At 44.4% G+C, this 20,527-nt stretch overlaps 1 protein-coding gene across 1 annotated transcript in view; it reads left to right on the plus strand.

Annotated features, from left to right (window-relative positions):
- Positions 1 to 20,269, plus strand: part of GFOD1 (Gfo/Idh/MocA-like oxidoreductase domain containing 1) — a 69,675-nt gene extending 49,406 nt beyond the window's left edge. Inside the window, exon 2 of the mRNA XM_071553245.1 lies at positions 13,261 to 20,269. Within this exon, the coding sequence (XP_071409346.1) occupies positions 13,261 to 14,180 (920 nt within the window). The 3' untranslated portion in view covers positions 14,181 to 20,269. The remainder of the gene's footprint in view (positions 1 to 13,260) is intronic.
- The last annotated feature ends 258 nt before the right edge of the window (positions 20,270 to 20,527 follow it).

Genomic DNA, 20,527 nt, shown 5'->3' on the forward strand with positions numbered 1-20,527 from the left:
CCAGTTTTCCTCTGGAGCCAGGGCTGGAGCCAGGGAAGCGCCATGTCAGCATCTCACATACTCAGGGTTGCTGAGTCACTTGATTCATTCTTGCTGCTGCTTTTCAGAATGGGTTTATGGCTCCTCTTTAGCAGCACTTGGCTCTCTCTGACAGGAATATAAAATACTACTCAGGAAAGTACACTAAGACTACTGCCTTCAGGGGGATTTATCAATTATTTAGAAGTTTCTTTAAGAACCTGAGAATTATGAAGCACTTGGATGAGAAGTTAACACAAGTACAGTTAGTTTAAATCACAGTTTGCTTGTCATCTGTTCACTGTTGTTCCACTGACTGTCTGGTTTGAAGAGCCAGACCAATGGCCAGTGTGACTACTTTAATTTGTGGGATTACACCCAACTCCCTGGAAAACTCCATTACCAGAATTCTCAGTAACTTAAAAATGAGAGTAGGGCAGGACTGAAGGAACCAGACCTAATTATGGCTAGGATAGATTTACACTTCTCAACATCAACTTAGTGGGCATCTTCTGTAAGGACATATTTTGGCTTGACAACATCCCAACACAGGGATTTCGTTATGATCTGGCTTGATTCTTATTACATGGGCCATAGCTTGTTTTATTCACTTCTGTGTTCTGCAGTCTCAATCCTTGATGTTCTTGGCAAGATGTAAAAACCATCCCAGAGCATCCTGTGAAAAGGAAATGGGAAGCCGTGAAGAATCCAAGCTCCAAGATGGATTGTGCATCCTGGTGTTCATCCATTCCTGCACACCATGCAGGGAAATCTGGTCCCACTGCTGGGCACAGCCTTGTGAGCTCTAGTAGGGTTTGCCTAGGAATTACAAATTGAATTTTCCAACTTTTGCAGCTGTATTTGTGGAAGAGAAGAAGTGATTTACACTTGGGAGCCTGTGCAGGTGCACACAGGGACACTCACTCCTTCCTGAATGAAAGGAATGGCACTGCTCACTCTACCTGCCACGTCCTTGTGTTTGTGTGTGGGAAAGGGACTCTCTTTCACAGTTCTTTACACGTGTGTGTCTGTCTGTGTGCTTTTGTACTAAAATCAGAATTGTGTGTGTTCTGTGTGTGTGTAGGTGCAGCCTTGAAATGAATCCAGTTATGTCAGTGCATCCCAGTCCACAGTGCCAGGTCCTGCCCTTTGGCCACCCCAACCCCCTGCAGTGCTCCAGGCTGGGCACAGAGTGGCTGGAGAGCAGCCAGGCAGAGGGACCTGGGGGGACTGAGGGACAGGAAGCTCAACAGGAGCCAACAGTGTGCCCAGGTGGCCAAGAAGGCCAATGGGATCCTGGCCTGGATCCAAACTAGCGTGGCCAGCAGGCCCAGGGCAGTGACCCTTCCCCTGGACTCTGCCTTGGGGAGGCCACACCTTGAGTGTTGTGTTCAGTTCTGGGCCCCTCAGTTGAGGAAAGAGATTGAGGGGCTGGAGCGGGGCCAGAGAAGAGCAACGAGGCTGGAGAAGGGACTGGAGCACAAGTGCTGTGGGGAGAGGCTGAGGGAGCTGGGGGTGTTCAGCCTGGAGAAGAGGAGGCTCAGAGGTGACCTCAGCACTGTCTGGAACTGCCTGAAGGGAAGTTCTGGCCAGGTGGGGGTTGGTCTCTTCTCCCAGGCACTCAGCAATAGGACAAGGGGGCACGATGGGCTCAAGCTCTGCCAGGGGAAATTGAAGGTGGAGATCAGAAAATAAATCTTTGCAGAGAGAGTGCTCAGGGATTGGAATGGGCTGCCCAGAGAGGGGGTGGATTCCCCATCCCTGGAGGTTTTTAAGGTGAGCTTGGCCGTGGCACTGAGTGCCATGATCTGGTAAAGGGACTGGAGTTGGACCAAGGGTTGGACTTGATGATCTCAGAGGTCTTTTCCAACCCAATCCATTCTATGATTTGGTGTCCACAGTCAGTAGAGTATTTGGGAATATGACTAATGATCCTATAATGTCAGTACAGTATTTGGGAATGTGACTAATGATCTTATCATCTATTTTAACCACTTGTATCAGAAAATTAGGTCAAATGTGTTCTCCATTCATCCAGCACTGCATGGCTGACACACATTTTCTTCAGATCCTTCAGACTTCCCTGGGCAGGAAAGGCAGTAGAAATAGCCCAGCTGAAAATACAGCAAGGAAAGCAGGGTAGGAAAATGTTTGCAGCAGGGTCTGGGTTCAGTAGGTAATGAAGCTGATGCTTCATAGAATCATCACAGAGGAAGGATCATACTGGAAACCACAGTGCTTCTGCAAACAGATCCACTGTTCAGTGTTTACTGGAGAAAAACAATCCTGAAGTAGAAAGTGCAGGGAGAGCACAGGGTTTGCTGCTCTGCAGGATGATGCCACGTGAGGTACAGATAACCTGACACTGCTGCTTGTAGGGTTTGGGTTTTTTTAGACTTGGATTTCCTATCACTTTCCCTGGTGAGATGTAATATTTCAATGTTCACAAAGCTTCACGAGTCCTGTACAAATCAGCCACAATAATTGCTGCATTAATTACTCACCAGCATTAGTCTGATGTTTATCTTTTGTCAGGTTTTTATTTAGTACCAGATCACAACTGCTAGTTTTAATGGGGTAGAAAGGGTAGGCAAGAGAAACATAAAGAAAATTAACTCTAATTATCAGCCATAAATTTCTCTGACTCAGTAAGCATAAACAAGTCTGTGATGGAAAAGCAAGCTGAAAGAAAATTGGAACTGCCTGATTTCCTAATCCTCCTAAAGCCTTAACTACAGCTGGGCATTTAGTTGTTGTCAGCTAACACAAAAAGAAACATATTTAAATACTGATAGTAATGCCTTGGGGGAACAGAGTTCAACCCTAGGCTGTGATTGCCCTGTGATTTCTTTATTGAGAAAAAGAAAGGTATTATGATGCACTGCACTGATGGTCTGCATTTTGCTGTAGAAGTTGAATAGAGGAAATGAGAGTAGTTGGAACAAAGAAAGGGCCAAACACAGAGATTTTCACTGAGGTTTTTATTTGGTCCTAAAGCAATTAAAATCCCCTTGAAATTAATGAGTGTTTGCTTGAATAAGGTCTAAATAGAATGTTTTTCTTTTCTCAGTTTATCTGTCTGCACAGTGCTAGTTCTTTGATTTTTTTTTTCCCCTTGTGTGGGGAAATACTCAACAGGGATATGATGATCACACTGTTTTGATGGGAATTTGAAGATAGGAAAATTTAATAGAAATTTGGGAAAACCAGCATGGTTGTGTTGTCCCATTTGCTTTTTCCCAAGCACATGGAAAGCATCCAAGCAGGGATCAGGGAATGTAAGTCAGAGCATGTTTCAGATGCCTGACCTGATAATCTCAAGCATTTCCTTGTGGTGTGCAAGTAGCTGCTTTGTCAGGGTGTATTTACCCCTTCTTTAGATTTCCCAGCAGTTAAAGATTTTTAAGTGGTTAAAAAATTACACACTGAGACCTCCTGTAACATGTGCACAGACAGGGCCCCACTCCATAACCACAGTGACTGCAAATAGAAGCAAAGCAGCAACATTAATACACAGTGAAAACTGATATCATCATTACAGTCTTCCCTCACTGTGATGAACCATCCTGGTTCTCCTTAGGTGGCACCTGCTTTCCTGCAGGCATCATTATAATCTCTTTGGAGTCAGCAGTGGTATTTTCAGGAACTATCTACAAAGAGCCCAGCATCTATTTTTTTCCCCCCCAAGACAAACCAGTTCCCTGTTGAGCCTGATTGCAGTTCTGGCAGTGTTTTGTGAGCTGAGTGTGTCTCATTAGCTGAGTCACACCCAAGCTGGTGATGGTGATGATGCTCATATGGCACTAGCAGGAAGGTGTCTTGGCAGGGTTTCTTCTCACTGTGCAGGGAGTCACTTGAGTGAAGTTTGTGTAGCCTGTGATTACAGGGCAGCCAAGACAGAGGCACTCACACAGCTTGTTTTTAGAGGTGTATTTAAATGTTTGGAGTTTTGTTTTTGAAGGAATTGTGTTGAAAAGAGGCTACATCAGTGAGGATAATAAACCAACCTAAAAAGTGGAACCAGAGCCAGAGCAGGTGTGTGAACTGAGACCATGGTGTGATGCACCAGAGCCAGAGCAGGTGTGTGAACTGAGGCCATGGTGTGATGCCCCAGAGGCAGCACCAGGTGTGTGAACTGAAACCATGGTGTGATGCACCAGAGCCTGAGCAGGTGTGTGAATTGAAACCATGGTGTGTGAACTGAGATCATGGTGTGATGCATCAGAGCCAGAGCAGGTGTGTGAATTGAAACCTTGGTGTGATGCACCAGAGGCAGAGCAGGTGTGTGAACTGAGGCCATGGTGTGATGCCCCAGAGGCAGCACCAGGTGTGTGAATTGAAACCATGGTGTGATGCACCAGAGCCAGAGCAGGTGTGTGAACTGAGACCATGGTGTGATGCACCAGAGGCAGCACCAGGTGTGTGAACTGAGACCATGGTGTGATGCACCAGAGCCAGAGCAGGTGTGTGAATTGAACCCACGGTGTGATGCACCAGAGCCAGAGCAGGTGTGTGAACTGAGACCATGGTGTGTGAATTGAACCCATGGTGTGATGCACCAGAGCCAGAGCAGGTGTGTGAACTGAGACCATGGTGTGATGCACCAGAGCCAAAGCAGGTGTGTGAACTGAGAACCCTGGATTTGGGGTGACAGGTACAGTTTGGGCATGTCTGTGTTTACTGTGTAGAACTTTTCATCTCATATTTGTGAAGTACAACTCATCCCAGTTGAATCTAACATGTATAACAGTGCACATGTTCTTTTACTACATAATATTTTGATGCAGAGGAAGAGGTGGAAGGTTTCTAACACCTCTGTAAGCCACGGATTTGCTGTGGCCAGATGAGCTGTTGCTTGTCAGCAGGGCAGGGTATGATTCCCTGTGTGCATTCACTGTCTGTTGCAGTAGTGAAGGAAAATGTGTTCCTTCAGTCACTGTTATTTTCCTTCACACTTCCAGCAGACTGGGAATACACACATGGCCTGTTAATATGACTCAGATCCTGAGCTATGACTCACTGTGCTGTAGTAACTTGCTTTTTTGCAACCCCTGTATGTATCTGTGATGAACAAAGATTGTCTTGGCTGTGACTGAAGCCAGTCTTGTTAGGCATTCATCATCCAGATTTATTTCCTTGTCAAAAGTTTTGTTAAATAAGGTCTCTTCAAAGAAACATTGTCATGCCATCAATTTTCCGTGGCAGATGCACTGATTGAAATAAATGGGGTTTTCGTGCCACTCAAGGAACTGAGTGACAGATCATGCACTGAATACAATAAATACAACCTTTGTTTTTATTGTTACTGTGATCTTTACTGTATGACAATGTCAACAGCACCAGCATCTCATAATAGCAGAGACCTCTCTACATACCTATTAAAAAATCCTCATCCTGTGTGAAAAGGTTTTCAGATCACCTGAGTGATTGTTTTTATGACATCAGTCCTCATTTCCCAGAGCAGAGCAACCTTCTATCAGTTTCCCACTCCTCCTGTTAGAAATACACACATTCATATCTATTTAGATGGTTTTCTGAGAGAGTCAAAAGCTTTTAATCACTGTGCAGTCATTCTCATATCTTCATATGTAATGCATCAGAAAATATTATCAGCCCTACAGAATAACCCTGGCCCAGTATTGCCTTTCTTTAGGCTAAAGTACCTTAATTCATACACATACCATGTTTTAGCACAGATTCTTTTTCTTCGTTGTCCAGTCTCTGGGTACAGAAAGGTGCTGTTGTTCTCTGAAACCAATTTTCTCCTCCATTGCTACTTTCTTTTGCAGAAAAGATGCTAGCAGGGCTCACCAATCATTGGACTGAAGGAGAGCCCTTCAGGATGGACCTCCAGATATTGGGGATGTTGCTGATACCATTAGGAGGCTGTTGCAGCTCCTGGAGCAGCAGGAGCTCCTCTGGGTTTTTGCACCAGCCTTTTCCAGTGTCTTTCTCCCCATTTCCTCTCCTCTCTTTATTTACTCAGCTACTTTCCTGCTTTTCTCTGCTGCCCCCCTGTTGCTGCTGCTCATCTGGAGTGGCTCCAGAAACACCCCATGGCTGCTTTAGTTTCCCTGGGGAGCCCCAGGAGGGCAGTAGGACTGTGGACTTCACCTGCTGCCCAGGTTGCCAGTCCCTTTTCACTTCCCCAACTTGCAGATGAGCTTCCTATGAATGAGCAGAATATTCCTCTGGTCCTTACAGCAGTTTTGTGTCAAAGGAGCCAAATGAAAGCACTTTTTGTTGAGATCCTGTGCCTGGGGGTCAGGGCAGTGCCTGCTGCCAGCAGGAATCAAGGTATCCTTGCAGGCATCACCTGAAGCCAAGGGAGGGAGGATGAAGTGGGGGTATTGCTCACCAAATAATACTGAAGTGATTGTTGAGCAGATCAGAAAATCATGATTTATAGTGCCAAAGATTTGTGGCTTACTGTGCAGGCCAAGCTGACTAGAGAAGAACCACCCCAGCTATCAAAATTTAACATAAACTGCAAGTGGCTGTATGAGCTGCCTCTGCCTTGGAATTCTGTGTGTGCATACAGATCCTGAAGAGGCATTCTTAGTGCTGTGCATCTCTCCTTGGTGCATATGTGCTAGAAATGGCAAATAATCCTGAACTGGTTTGTTGGAGCTTCATACAAAAGGGACCATGTCTGTGTGGTTATCATGAAGACAAAATAGTTTCACCTACTTTTAGGTCTGTGGGTCTCCTCTGTAGTCCATGGTTTAGCTCAGGTACAGCTCAGATCTCTCCTGTCTTCTCCTGGGTTTCTTAGGGAGTGATTAACTTGGAAAGAAAAGGGAACTTCATTACCAGTCTCTGGTTCTGTTCAGTGTTTAGGTATTGTGATGAGTCAGTAAGATAACTGGGAAGGTTTTCTTAAGGTGCTGGCTAAATTAAGGCTCCAAATGTTGTATCTTCTGCAAACTCAAAAGGATAGAAGGGAACAGTTTAAATAGCTGTGAGAATTTCTGAAATTATTATTACTGAGGAAAGAAAATTATTCTACATAGATTTGCATATGGGTACAAACCAAAATTAATTTTAAATTTTATGGAAGATAAAAATGGAAAAACACTTTCTGAAAATCCAGAGGGGTTGTAGTAATGCTGTTGGCTGATGTGATTAGTGTTGCAAACAGACCTCTCTGCCCAGTGTGGGCGTGGGCAATGACACAGTTCTCCTGACAGGCAGCTTAAATCAGACATGAGCTGGACTGCAGGGAGCCTCGTGTGGGTCCTGAGCAGGTTTCTGTGCAACAGCACACAGTTAATGCCTGTGCAGAACAACAAACTGCTGAATAGCAACTATTTAAAGGAAGGTAGTTTTGATTTAGGTAATTGGTTTTGATGATGATTTTTTACATGCTCCTAGGAAGGGGTTTTTGTTGGTATGGCCAAAAGGACTGATTTGGAGCAGAGTAACTAAACTTGCTATTATTTTGTTTGTTGACTTGGACTCATTTATAAAAGCAGCTGATTATCTCTGCTTGGTTTTTCAGTGTTACAGTGCTGGGAAGATGTGAATGAGACACTCCCCATTAGGTGATGCTTTTTTGTGTTTGCAGACCATGTGAAACTGAATTAGGGTGAAAACTGTGAGCAACTAATACTACAGGACATCATTGCAACATGTTTTTCAGGCTGTGAATGGGACTGAGCACCAAAGATCATTTCCCCTCTGATTCTGCGTAGTGGTCAAAATCTGTAAAGAAAAACTTGTCCATATTTATTTATTGTACCTGTATTCATGATATGGATTGTCACCATTTGGAATGTAATGTTGTATGAGCTTATTTAAAAAAAAGTGTTAGAAAAAGGTGCTATAATCAGATGTATTTTAAATCATTCATTTGAAATAGCCTGATAAGGGTGCTCTTCCACCACTCCTGTGTTTTCTGAAACTCTCAGATTGTCCCTTGGATGTTGACAGTTCCTCTTTACTTTTAGAAATTAAATTTCCTGCTGACTAATTTAGCTGAGTCCACCAAAACCTTATTTTTTCTTTCTCTCTCCCTCATCCTGACAAAGAGCAATAGGTAGCAACTGTTCACTAATGAATCTCTCTGGTGCCAGTGAAGGTTTTGATTATATGCCCAGACTCCAAATAGAGCCCTTTTTGATTTTCTTATGAATAGGAGGAGGAGAAAATATTGTACTGGAGCCTCATGTCTTGAGCTGAACCAACAGAGGACTAGTCTTACTTCACTTCAGTGACAGACACTTGTTCTTTTAATTAGTTGATTTTTTTAATGGGAAAACAGAGCAGATGGGGAAAAAAATAGCTGGCATTGCAGGTTTCAGAAAGGAGGAAGCCTGTGCTGGTTACAGCTGCTTTACCTTCCCTGTGCTGGGAGCCCAGGAGTTCTGCTGGGTTTAGGCTGTGCAGCACAGGGATGATACAGGGACAAAGAAATGTGGGGGTGATACAGGGAGAAAGAAACTTGGGGATGATGGAGGGAGAAAGAAACTTGGGGATGATGGAGGGAGAAAGAAACTTGGGGATGACAGAGGGAGAAAGAAACGTGGGGATGATGGAGGGACAAAGAAACTTGGGGATGATGAAGGGACAAAGAAATGTGGGGATGATACAGGGAAAAAGAAACTTGGGGATGATGGAGGGAGAAAGAAACGTGGGGATGATGGAGGGAGAAAGAAACTTGGGGATGATGGAGGAACAAAGAAATGTGGGGATGATACAGGGAAAAAGAAACTTGGGGATGATACAGAGAGAAAGAAACGTGGGGATGATGGAGGGACAAAGAAACTTGGGGATGATGGAGGGACAAAGAAGCTTGGGGGTGATGGAGGGACAAAGAAACTTGGGGATGATGGAGGGACAAAGAAGCTTGGGGGTGATGGAGGGACAAAGAAACTTGGGGATGATGGAGGGAGAAAGAAACTTGGGGATGATGGAGGGAGAAAGAAACGTGGGGATGATGGAGGGAGAAAGAAACTTGGGGATGATGGAGGGACAAAGAAATGTGGGGATGATACAGGGAAAAAGAAACTTGGGGATGATACAGAGAGAAAGAAACGTGGGGATGATGGAGGGACAAAGAAACTTGGGGGTGATGGAGGGACAAAGAAACTTGGGGATGATACAGGGACAAAGAAACTTGGGGATGATGGAGGGACAAAGAAACGTGGGGATGATGGAGGGACAAAGAAACTTGGGGATGATGGAGGGACAAAGAAACTTGGGGGTGATGGAGGGACAAAGAAACGTGGGGATGATGGAGGGACAAAGAAACTTGGGGATGATGGAGGGACAAAGAAACGTGGGGATGATGGAGGGACAAAGAAACTTGGGGATGATGGAGGGACAAAGAAACGTGGGGATGATACAGGGAAAAAGAAACTTGGGGATGATGGAGGGACAAAGAAACGTGGGGATGATGGAGGGACAAAGAAACATGGGGATGATGGAGGGACAAAGAAACGTGGGGATGATACAGGGAAAAAGAAACTTGGGGGTGATACAGGGAGAAAGAAACGTGGGGATGATGGAGGGACAAAGAAACTTGGGCTGCTGGTTGCTGAAGAGGTAGAGAAAATGAAGGAAAATGAAGAGCTGCAAGTGCCAGGCATTTCCAAATTGGGAGTTAAATTCTTACTGTAGCTCTTTACTCTTTCTCTGCATTTACATGGAAAAAAATGTAAATACTACTACCCTTGAGTGTATCTACTTGCCACTTACTACTGGGCTGATCTCCAATTCACAAGGACTTCATTGTTTTTAAGAGGTTTGCAAATAAATCACATGACTTCCTGGCAGAAATAATTAGTGTGAGGTGGATGACAAGCCATTGGATCATGGTTACAATTTGACCTTCTAACAAAAGGTGCTGGAGAAACCTTCACTCCCACACCATGTCACGACCTGGTTGGCACCACTCTCTGAAGCACAGCCAGGCAAGGAGACTGGGGTGAAGGCTGGGCAGAGCCCTCAGAAAGAATGACACGTACTTAAAATATTTTCCTTCTTCGTTTTATGTGAAAAGTCAGGAAATCAATGCTGAGAAGTTGCCTGATTGAGGTCTGTAGCCCTGTATAGCAGATTTCTTGGTGCATGTGGAAGGGGTTGTGTGTCCTTTCATACAATGAGGTACATTTGACTCTGTTGCTTATGAGATGGACAAATACATTGCATTTTCTTGATGCAACAAGCTGACTGTACCTCCCTGCTCCTGTGTAATTAATGAAGGTTTTGCTGTCTGTTGTGTGGCATGTGAAGCAGCAAAAGATGCTGATTGAATGACAAGTGGCAACAATTCATCCTTTCTGCGAGTCTTGCTGGAAAGTGGAGAGGATTAGACCATAACCCCAGGCTGGAGGAGAAGGGGCTCAGTTCCCAGAGAAGCCCCCACAGCACCTGCAGTCAGAGCACACCTTTCCAGGAGACTGGCAGTGTTGGGAAGGGAGGTTTTCCTCCCTCTCTGCCCTCTGCTGTAGAGAATGGCTCAAAGGGAAGGTGCCTTTTTTCCTCCCCCTTTGGAGAGGGAAGAGCAAAAAGACGATGTTTTGATGGGCCTGTTTGTCATTCTGGTTGCATAAACACACCAGAGTATTCCTCCAAATTAAATTAAGCCAAGCTTTCATGTGCTCTCCTTGCTCCCAGCAAGCTGATGTGGCTGCTTGAAGATCTGCAGCTCCAGAGGAGACAAAGATCTTGGTGTGCACACACTCCAGGGCTGAGCAGTGTCACGCTGAAAGAGCTGCACAAGCTCTAATAGCACATAAAAGCTTTCTGGGCATCAAGCAAAAATCTGTTTAAATCCCTGACAGGGATGAGAGCACAGCATGTATTATCAGCACATGCACAGAGACAGGAAGGCTCCCAGAACATTTGCATTTTGGATTTGCTGTAATTAGAAGGTTTCAACCTTTGCAAAAAGGCTGAAATGGTGGAAGGAGTAAATGTGTGACTTCAACTTTTTCCTGTCGCCACACAAATATTTAAGGCTCTTCCCTTTTTTCTGCATGAGTTACACTGATCCCAATGGCAATTTTTTCTTGAATGTAAGTGATGTAAAAACCCATAGGCTTCTCTTTCCTATTAATAATCATAATTTGATCCTCAGATGTTGGCAATCCCAGATATTCCCTGCCCCACACAGTGAAGGGCTGATCTCCACCATGCACAGCAGTGAACACACAGCAAAAAGATCATCCCTGGGCTGCAATTCCTGATGGAAGCAGATCCTTTTCCTGGCAAGCACATGTGTGGAGCTGAGTATCTTGGGATCCAGAGATACCTGTGCCCGGACAGAGCTCAGATAAATAAAGTGTGGCAGGGGTCAGTGAGACAGAGGGATGGAAGATGAACTGGAGCAGAAAGGATGCTCGTGGCTCAGAGGTAATGACAGTACATGTGGGTTCTCTGAGGGCAAAAACCTTCCAGGAAGGTTTGATTGTAGGGAAGCTTTGTCTCACTAAGATTTCCCTTAATTGGATAGCTAATTTGCCAGACTAAAATCTCTCTGCAAAGAGTCTGTGTAACTCGAGGACAACTATATTAGTGATTTGTACCAGATCATAGCTGGAGCTGCCAGAGGAATACAGGACAGGTGGATGAATCCACCAATATCAAACAGATTCAGAAGAAGATTATTGTGAGCAGGAAAAGAAGTGCTAAAAGCTTGAAGAAAGCTCAGTCACCAATAGCCATGTGTAAGGATGTGAGGGAGAGAAGTAAGAAGAGAAGACCATGGCCACTGAATAGAGGATTCTTGCCTGATTTAGGAGGAAAACGAGTGTGCCTCTACTTACCTGGTTAAGTAGAAGGTAAATGGGAGTGAGTTGAAGAAAGATCTTTCCCTTCTTGTCTGCTGACTAGATGTGAGTGCCACTTCAGTGATGACAGCCCTCCCTCCAGTTACAGCTACTCAAATAGCAGCAGAGACACAGAACAGGCAGTGTGGATAAGCTGGTTATTGCATGTTTGGACTGTGACCCCCTTCTTTTTCCAGTCAGGCTGTTAAATATTCATGTAAGTGGGCTCAGATAGATCCCTGCCATCTGTCTGTATTTATATGACTTCATCCAAACAGCTCCAAAACATGTAAAATTTTATTCCCACAACAGCTCTTTAAAGAGAAAGGGATTTTTTTTTTTTACCTATCTGAAGAGAACAAGAATGAAAATACAATGTGATTTAGCAAGCAGCCAGATTTATTCATCAGAACTCCATCAGGGAGGATCCAAATTCAGCTCTTTTAAGTGCCAGGCCCAAGTACAGATCGTATTTAGTGCCCTGAGGTGTTCCATACCTCACCTAATATTACTCATTAAGTGTAAAAAAAAATTTTGTATGCAACTAAAAAGGAAACTGGAGATTCTGTCACTATATATATACAGAATGAAGATATTTGAGGAGGAGAAATCAATAATAAAACCATTATTTAGGCTCTGCACTGCATTCAGTGCACACCTTGATGACCAGATAAAAGAGGGCTGTCATACAAGCTCCAGTAAACAGTGTGCCCATATGGACAATTCCATGAGGGAACAGATTGTCACAGCTACATCTGACCTGTTTTAGAGCAATCCTGGCTCTCCCTTGGCACTGTGGATGTGCTGCTGACATTTCAGCAGAGCTGCTTCCAAACACCCCAGTGCCATGGTCAGAATAGTGTGGCATTTTAGCAGTGAGAAGCAATTTCTGCTTTTTAAATCAAGCAGCAAGCCCAGTACTTCTCTCCTCAGAGCAAAACAGTCTGAGCAGGAGAGATGAAGGGCCAAGACTGTTGAGAAGATAAAGCCAGACTTTTTCAGCCTACATTAAGTTACTGAATTCCTGTGTTTGTGTCACTCAGACGCTTCAGGGATTTGAATGTGAAGCTCAAGCTCAGCTCACAGAAGCCCCACACAGGCAGGTCGTTATCACAGAAGAGATGTCTGTGAGATGGCTGGGGGGGGGGTGGTTGGTGTCATACCAGCTCCCAGAAGGAATGAAACTTCTTATCTGTCCAGCCCCTCGCCTTCGAGCTATTTTTAGACATGAGTGCATTTTGAAAACAAAAAGGAGCACATTTTCACTGTGGTGCTCAAGAAACTCGTTAACATGCATTTTGGAAGCACGCCAGAGCGGGTCTTCGTGCCTTTAACACCATATTGAAATGTTTCCTTCTTTCAAGGATTTTTCTCCTTGGCTCAGTCTTTAAGAACAGCCTTGAGGCATTCAGCTTATTCAGTCAATATAGGGGTTTTTTTGATTATTTTTTTTTAAACTGTTTTTCAGGCATTGGCAAAAACGTCATCTGTGACCGAACGGCGACTCCCCTGGACGCCTTCAGGATGATGTCTGCGGCTCATTACTACCCAAAGCTCATGAGCATCATGGGCAACGTGCTACGCTTCCTGCCCGCGTTCGTGAAGATGAAGCAGCTGATCCAGGAGGGTTACGTGGGGGAGCTGCTGGTCTGTGAGGTGCAGGTGCACAGTGGGAGCCTGCTGGGCAAGAAGTACAACTGGAGCTGCGATGACCTGATGGGAGGTGGGGGCTTGCACTCGGTTGGCACCTACATCATCGACCTGCTGACCTTCCTCACCAGCCAGAAGGCCGTGAAGGTGCACGGGTTGCTCAAGACCTTCGTGAAGCAGACGGACCACATCAAGGGGATCCGGCAGATCACCAGCGATGACTTCTGTACCTTCCAGATGGTGCTGGAGGGCGGCGTGTGCTGCACCGTGACGCTCAACTTCAACATCCCCGGCGAGTTCAAGCAGGACATCATCGTGGTGGGCTCGGCAGGACGGCTCATTGTGATAGGCACTGACCTCTATGGGCAGAGCAACAGCTCTCCCCAGCGGGAGCTCCTGCTGAAGGACTCCACGCCCGTCAGCAACTCCTTGCTGCCGGAGAAGGCCTTCAGTGACATCCCATCCCCCTACCTGCGGGGCACCATTAAGATGGTCCAAGCTGTCCGGCAGGCGTTTGAGGACCAGGAGGACAGGAGGACCTGGGATGGGAGGCCCCTTACGATGGCTGCCACTTTTGACGACTGTCTGTACGCCCTGTGCGTGGTGGACACCATTAAAAAGTCCAACCAGCTGGGGGAGTGGCAGAACATTTCCATCATGACCGAGGAGCCAGAACTGAGCCCGGCGTACCTCATCAGCGAAGCCATGCGGAAGAGCAGGATGTCTCTGTACTGCTAGCTCCTCTGAGCTCCTAGGAAAGGACAGGAACCCAACAGCTCTTGAAGGAGATGGTAATCCAGCCCCTGTGAAGGGCTTGGGTGTCTTAGAAACAGCTGAGGATACAGGAGAAGGAAATACAGTGTCTGGATCAGTTAGATCTGTTGGCAGCTAAATGCTGAAGTGATGTGGTCCTTCAAAACGCCCCAAACAGATAGGAGACTTCAGAGCTGACCAAACTTCACTGTTTTAATAACAGTATTAGCTGGCTGATAGGAAAGCTGTATCACGGACTCATCTCCTGCTTGCATTGCAGGTGCTTTAGATTATCCAATTGTGTTTACTGTGAAAGGTTGGGAAGATCCTTTTAGATTTTCCTTTCCTACCAGAGGGCTGTGAAGGTACTGTCATGTCGTTCAGTCTTCTGTAGTGTCTGACATGAGTGGTTCCTCCCGTGACAGCTGACACCACCATGCTGTAGTTCTACACCTCTAACCAACACACAGAGTGAAAGGACTTGGTGTGAAAGTGTCACATGATATGGAAAATCCTGGCAGCTCACTTTTCATACAGCCTGTTAGGAGCTTCTCTGTGTTGGTTTAGCTAGTTGGGTTTTTTTGTTGGGTTTGGTTTTGTTGTGTGGTTTTGTTTTTTGTTTAAAGCACAATTAGGTAGGAAAATGTGTGGCTTTTAAAACAAAGGAGTCCTCAACCACAGTGCATATGCCCCAGTATTTGGGGAGGGAGGGTCTTCTCTGAGCTCCCTGTCAGCTTCAGTGTTATGTATCTGCTGATGAAAATGGGTTGTGGAAAACCTTTCCTGGATGACAAGTGGTGTGACAGTGGGGTTTATTATACAGCCAAATTCAGGCTGGTCTTACAAAGATGTCTTGGGTCTGGGACTGACTTTTGAGTGAATTCATCATGCGTTTTGGTTCGAGGTGGAAAACAGTAGAAACACAACCCGAAACCATAGAATGTTTAGGTGAGTATTTTCCTTTTAAACCTTTGTGAACTCACTCCAACAAGTAATTTCATAGCCCTGAACCCAGAACCTCTCACCTTCACCAAGTGTGAGTGAAAAACAAAAGGGATGAGAACGTTTCCCGTCCATTTCCAAGGAAAAAGAATGACCCAGGACTCCCACCCTCCTCCCCCCCTTAAAGTGGCCAGCGACTGGTACTGTACTAATCATGCCCTGGCATCAGTGCAGGGGTGGACAAACTCTTTTGGTATGTTTGTCCTGTGCTTCTTTTTAATATTTTAGTTTGCAGTCTTGAAATAATATATTCTTTTGAGAAGATCTTCTTGAAAGAATATAGTGAAAGGCACATAAATGATCCCAGTAAACAGGGATGCTGTTTCTCTGCATAAAAGCTGCTCCAGTGCTGATGTGTTTACAGGAAAAGAGTAGAACACAAGAATATAGCACTAAATGATATTAAACTTGAGAAAAACCTTTTCAGGGTTTGTTTTGTTAATTTTGACTAGAGAAACATTTGAATGAACAGTAAATTAGAAGAGAAAGTCTGACCTCTCTTTCTCAAGGCTGTCACATTAGTGTGGCCCTTTTAGGGTAGAAAGAGGAGTGTCAAAATAATTTAGATTTTTTTTAAACCACTTACAGTTTTGCTGGTTTTAGGAGCACTAAGGACTTCTCTAGGATTTTTCCTACAAATGACTCTGATTGCTCTTTGCTCTTGCCTGTCCTGTGCCCAGTTTTAGAGCTTTGTGGCTTTGAACAGAAGGGATCAATAGTGTGGTTTCATCTCATCTGACCTAAGCCAGCTGAAAGTTGGGTGTCTTATCCTGACCAGCAAGGACACAGTGGTCAGTACAGAGAGAGCTCTCCAAAGGCTGATTCAGTTCATCCTCAGATTAATACAGAAGAAAATGCCCAGTGGAAATGCCAGTCCTCCTCCTTTGCAGGGAATTTTGCCTTCTAAAGTTTTAGGTGGCTAAAGTTAGGAAACTTGATCCCCAGCCTGAAATTATTCAGGTGTGCTTAATTTTTCAAGAGCGTATGTGTGACCTTTCATTAAACAGTCCCCAAAGTGTAACACTGATGAAGGAATAATGTAATACCAAAACCACACCCTAAGGGAGAATCATTTCTATCCATATTGTTCTGGCAGTGTCAGTAACTCTCTCTGGGCCTGTTTCTGCTTTCATCATTCCTTCTTGGAAGCAGTCCTTGACAAGTTTGGTTATTTTTCCTAAAAATGGATTTCTCTGAGAATTCCCGAGGTTGTATCTGTGCCAACAGGAATTTCCCATTGTAATTGTCATGGTATATTGTGCTATCCAATTCCTGCCCTGAAAAGTACATGGAGTAACACAGAGGAGAAAATTTGACTAAGAAATCACCCATCTCTCTCCTGAAAAATCAAATTAGACCCAAGGGGATCAAGAGAATTTTCACAAAGTAAAGCTAAAGCCATTTACTGAAAATAGTGCCCTAGTTCAGGTTATGAAAGCAAGCCTGGTGGATAATTAACCATGTGTAGTTAAACATCAGCTAAAAGTGGAACCTGACATGGACCAAAATATTTGGGAATCTTGCTTCTCAGTGCTTTGGCCGTTGTTCTGGAATTGCTGTTCATGTCTTTGCACTTCATTTTGGTTCACAAATGTTGACCATTTGTCCTTTGTGTGTTTTCTTCTTTTTTGTGTCTTTCTGGGTTTTGTGGTGCCAGCTGGAAGAAGATATGCTGGAATCCTGTTGCCTTTCCCAGCAGAGAACAGTCCCCAGGCAAGACACAGTGCACAGGGATAGTCCTACTGGGCTCAACTTCTGTCCCAGATGCAAAGGTTTAGGTGAGAGGCATCCTCTGGGCAGACTTGGGGATGCAGTGAGAGCTGCTTAGCAGAAACAACCCCTAATGCTTTGGTTACACAGCCACCTGATGCTGGTTTTAGCACTGGCTGAATGGGTTGAATCCTGCAGAGCTCATTGTGCCACCACAGTGAGGCAGAACGAGAGCTCCTCCTCTGATGGCAACAGAGATCTTGTGCTGCATTTAGGTGAAGTTTTTACCTCACTGGGGTGTCCAGGATTGCACAGCAGTTATTCCATTCTCTAGGAAGTGAAGGTGCTGTAGTGTCAAATATAACATACTAAATTTCCACCTGGCTTAGAGGAGGAAACGCTTGGTTTATTTATTGAATGTGTCTTGGTATTCTGATAAATTGTTTCTCTGCAGTCTGGGATCTTTCTTGGCAGCATCCAGCCCTCTGTTCTTTTGGTACAGTTGAAAGTACATTGAATTTGCCCTAAGTAGCCTCTGGAGTTCATGCTGGGTTTAAGAATTTGGGCAGGAGAAAGCAGAGATGGACCTGATGGAACTCCAAAGCGGTACCACCCCAGAAAACACATATTTGGGATTGCACTTTTAAACTGTTCCTCAGTGCTGTGCCACGAGGTTTGAGGTGAATGAATGCTGCTAAATTGGTGCAGGCCTAAGAGCCAAACTGTGGCTACTGCTGGAATTTATAGTAGCCCCCAAATAAACCCACATACACTAAGCAGGAAATGTTCACTCCTCTTTCCCAGGGCTGCTTTGGAGAGGCTCTTTCCTTTGCCATCAACCTGTGCACGTGGGATACCCAACATTATGCAGGAGCTTGGGGGTTCCTGTGTCCAGTGTCATGCATGTGTTAATTAGTTAAATTAGCTGTGTTGTTAGAAAATGCCAGGTGGGGACAGCATTGGGCAATCAGAGGCACGACCCACTTTGTCCTCGGTGTTCCCTTCCCTGTGATGCACAAATGAACAGCTGTCCTGGAAGTTCAGCCATTCCAAAGAGGAGGCTTTTCTGCTGCATGTGGTCACAGCACAAGGACAATTCAATCTCCCTGTTACCTTTTTTATTGCCATGTCCATACAAGTATGGAAAAGACACAGACAATTTAAAATCACTCACTGATCTACCAAAAAAAAATTATTTCATGGGTAAAGGTAATCACAGCATGTTCATGTTATCTTTGCAGAGATTCAGAAATTGGTGATGTCAGAATTTCTTGTTGCTGGGAATTTTTATATTTGCCCTTTATCTATGGCCTTCAATATAAAATATGGCAAATTATGAAGTCTATTCTCTGTTAAGTTCTGTATTTACCAGGGTTTAAAGGTACTCAGCAGAGTTTTGGCTTTGTGCAGATCCTCAGCACTGGGGTGGGGTCCCAGTGGCCCAGTGATGTACCCTTGAGTAGGTATGAAACTCAACACTGGACTTTGGACCTCTGCAGTGCTCTTTGGGTATTTAGAACTAAGTTGTGGAATGGCAGGATCATTCAGGACAGCAGTTTCTTTTTGTTGGTGTTGAAGTTGTTATTTGTGGGGAGCACAGTTTGTAAATTCTAGAGATGAAGTATGACTGAATAATACTTGGCAGTCTTATCTGCTTTAAAATTTCCTCTCTCTTGAGCTGCTGGATGAAGTCTGTCCAACAAAAATAATTTCCCCTTAACTGCCCACTTCCATTTGCTCACGAAAAGAAGAAATTTTAAGTAAATGGGACTGCACATAATGCTGCATTCATGAACTGATGTCAAAACCTCATGACTCAATGAGTGTATGAAGCCAGAGACCAGACAAGTAATGACTTTCTTGACGCTGCCAGCTCGAGGCCTTGGGCTTGGGGAACGAAGGGCATCGACACAGGTCAAGCTGAAATAGCTTTTATTCAGGATTTTCAGTTAAATGCATAAACAGAATGCCTATGGTCAATCTGAAACTGAACACAACACAGAAGATGTTTGTGTAAGGTTATTTACATTTTTTTTCTTTTGGGATTAAGTTTCTTTTTTTAAAGAATAATGTTTTGAAATGACAGGTTTTAAAAACCTATCTTATTATGTTTTGGCATGTATGAAATTAACTGTTTGGGGTTGGGTGTGGGTTGGTTTGGGGATTTTTTTGCATTGGTTTTTGTTGGGTTTTTTGTTTTTTTTTTAAGTTCATACTTTAAAAAATCCCATCTATTTGGTGTAAGGACATTCAGTGAATTCAGCTGCCCTTGGGCAGGTTCAGCTCTGAACCTGCAGCCTCAAAGTGACCCCATTTCTACCATCTGAATTTGCCCACCTGGGTTTTATTTGTGTCTTCTTGTGGCAGTGGGAAAACTGGTTCATTACATGGAGCTGGCTACAGATAATCAAAAAATACTTTTTGCAGCAGTGCCAGCCACCTTTAAAAGCACTTAACTCTCTTGACTTGTTTACCATGGTTATTTATGACTTTCCAGCCACGTGCTGTCCATTATTTGCTTTCCTTTTTATACCCTCCCTCTCTGTTTCCCATTTCACTGCAAACCTGGAGGCAACTGAGTGTCCCTGGTTCCCCACTGAGCTCCTGCTCAGTCTGTGACCCACAGGGCACCCAGGGTGGCAAACCTACCACTTGAAGGAGCTTTTACCCCAGGGCCAGCACAGGATGTGTTGCCACCACACATCCTGGAGGATGGTGGTGTGCTGAGTGCCTGGCCAGGGCAGGAATCTGAGCTCCCTGCTATGCTCTGCTTCACTGTTTCTCTCCCACTGGTTTGCTTTTTAGTTGATTTTGAAGATGAGAATATGTTCAGTTTGTTGCTGTGTCGATATCAAGTCTATATTTATTGTTTTTCAGACATACATACATATATATAAATGCTATATATATATATAATGTCAACGCATGGACATATGTACAGTAGATATTTTAAAGAGCTATTTATCAAGAGAAGTAAGTGTTATAAGTAAACAGAGTTTATATTTTATATATTATGTAGATAGCAAAAAAAACCAACAAAAAAAAAGTGGTTAAATTATAGTAGGACTTGTTGGGGTGGGGTTGGAGAAGTGGGCAAGGACTGGTTCTGGCATTTTAAACAGCCAAACCACTTTGTACAACAGCTGCCTGCTGTGCCTCTCAGCTGCAATATCTGTTCCTTTCTTCTTTTGGAAGATGATGTGCATTGTTACTTTTACATTGCTTGGGGAATGTAGTTAGTTTCTTCTCAGCCAACTGGTATGTGCTGCTTAAAACATGGTTTCCTGCTGTTCTGCATATTTGCATTGGTGGAATAAAAGGATCTTAACTGGCAAATAAAGACGTAAAAGGATGTGATCTCAGCTGTCTGTGGTTTTTGCCCACACTTGTATTTTGGGGGGATGTAAAAACCATGACCTTTGTAGGCTGCCTGTTCAGTTCAGCACATCAGAGTGAAATACAAGGGGTTTGTGCCTGGGGTGGGGATTGTGGTGGACAGAGAGGAAGGAGAAGGTTCAACACTGCGCCACTGAAGGTTTTATGTCAAGGACTGAACTAACACCTGTCAGAGGGATGTGTCCTGAGGAATCAGCTGGTTTTGTTGTACAAGGATGGAAATA

This window comes from Pithys albifrons, chromosome 4, assembly GCF_047495875.1.
Source record: "Pithys albifrons albifrons isolate INPA30051 chromosome 4, PitAlb_v1, whole genome shotgun sequence".
In the NCBI taxonomy this organism is placed as follows: Eukaryota; Metazoa; Chordata; class Aves; order Passeriformes; family Thamnophilidae; genus Pithys; species Pithys albifrons.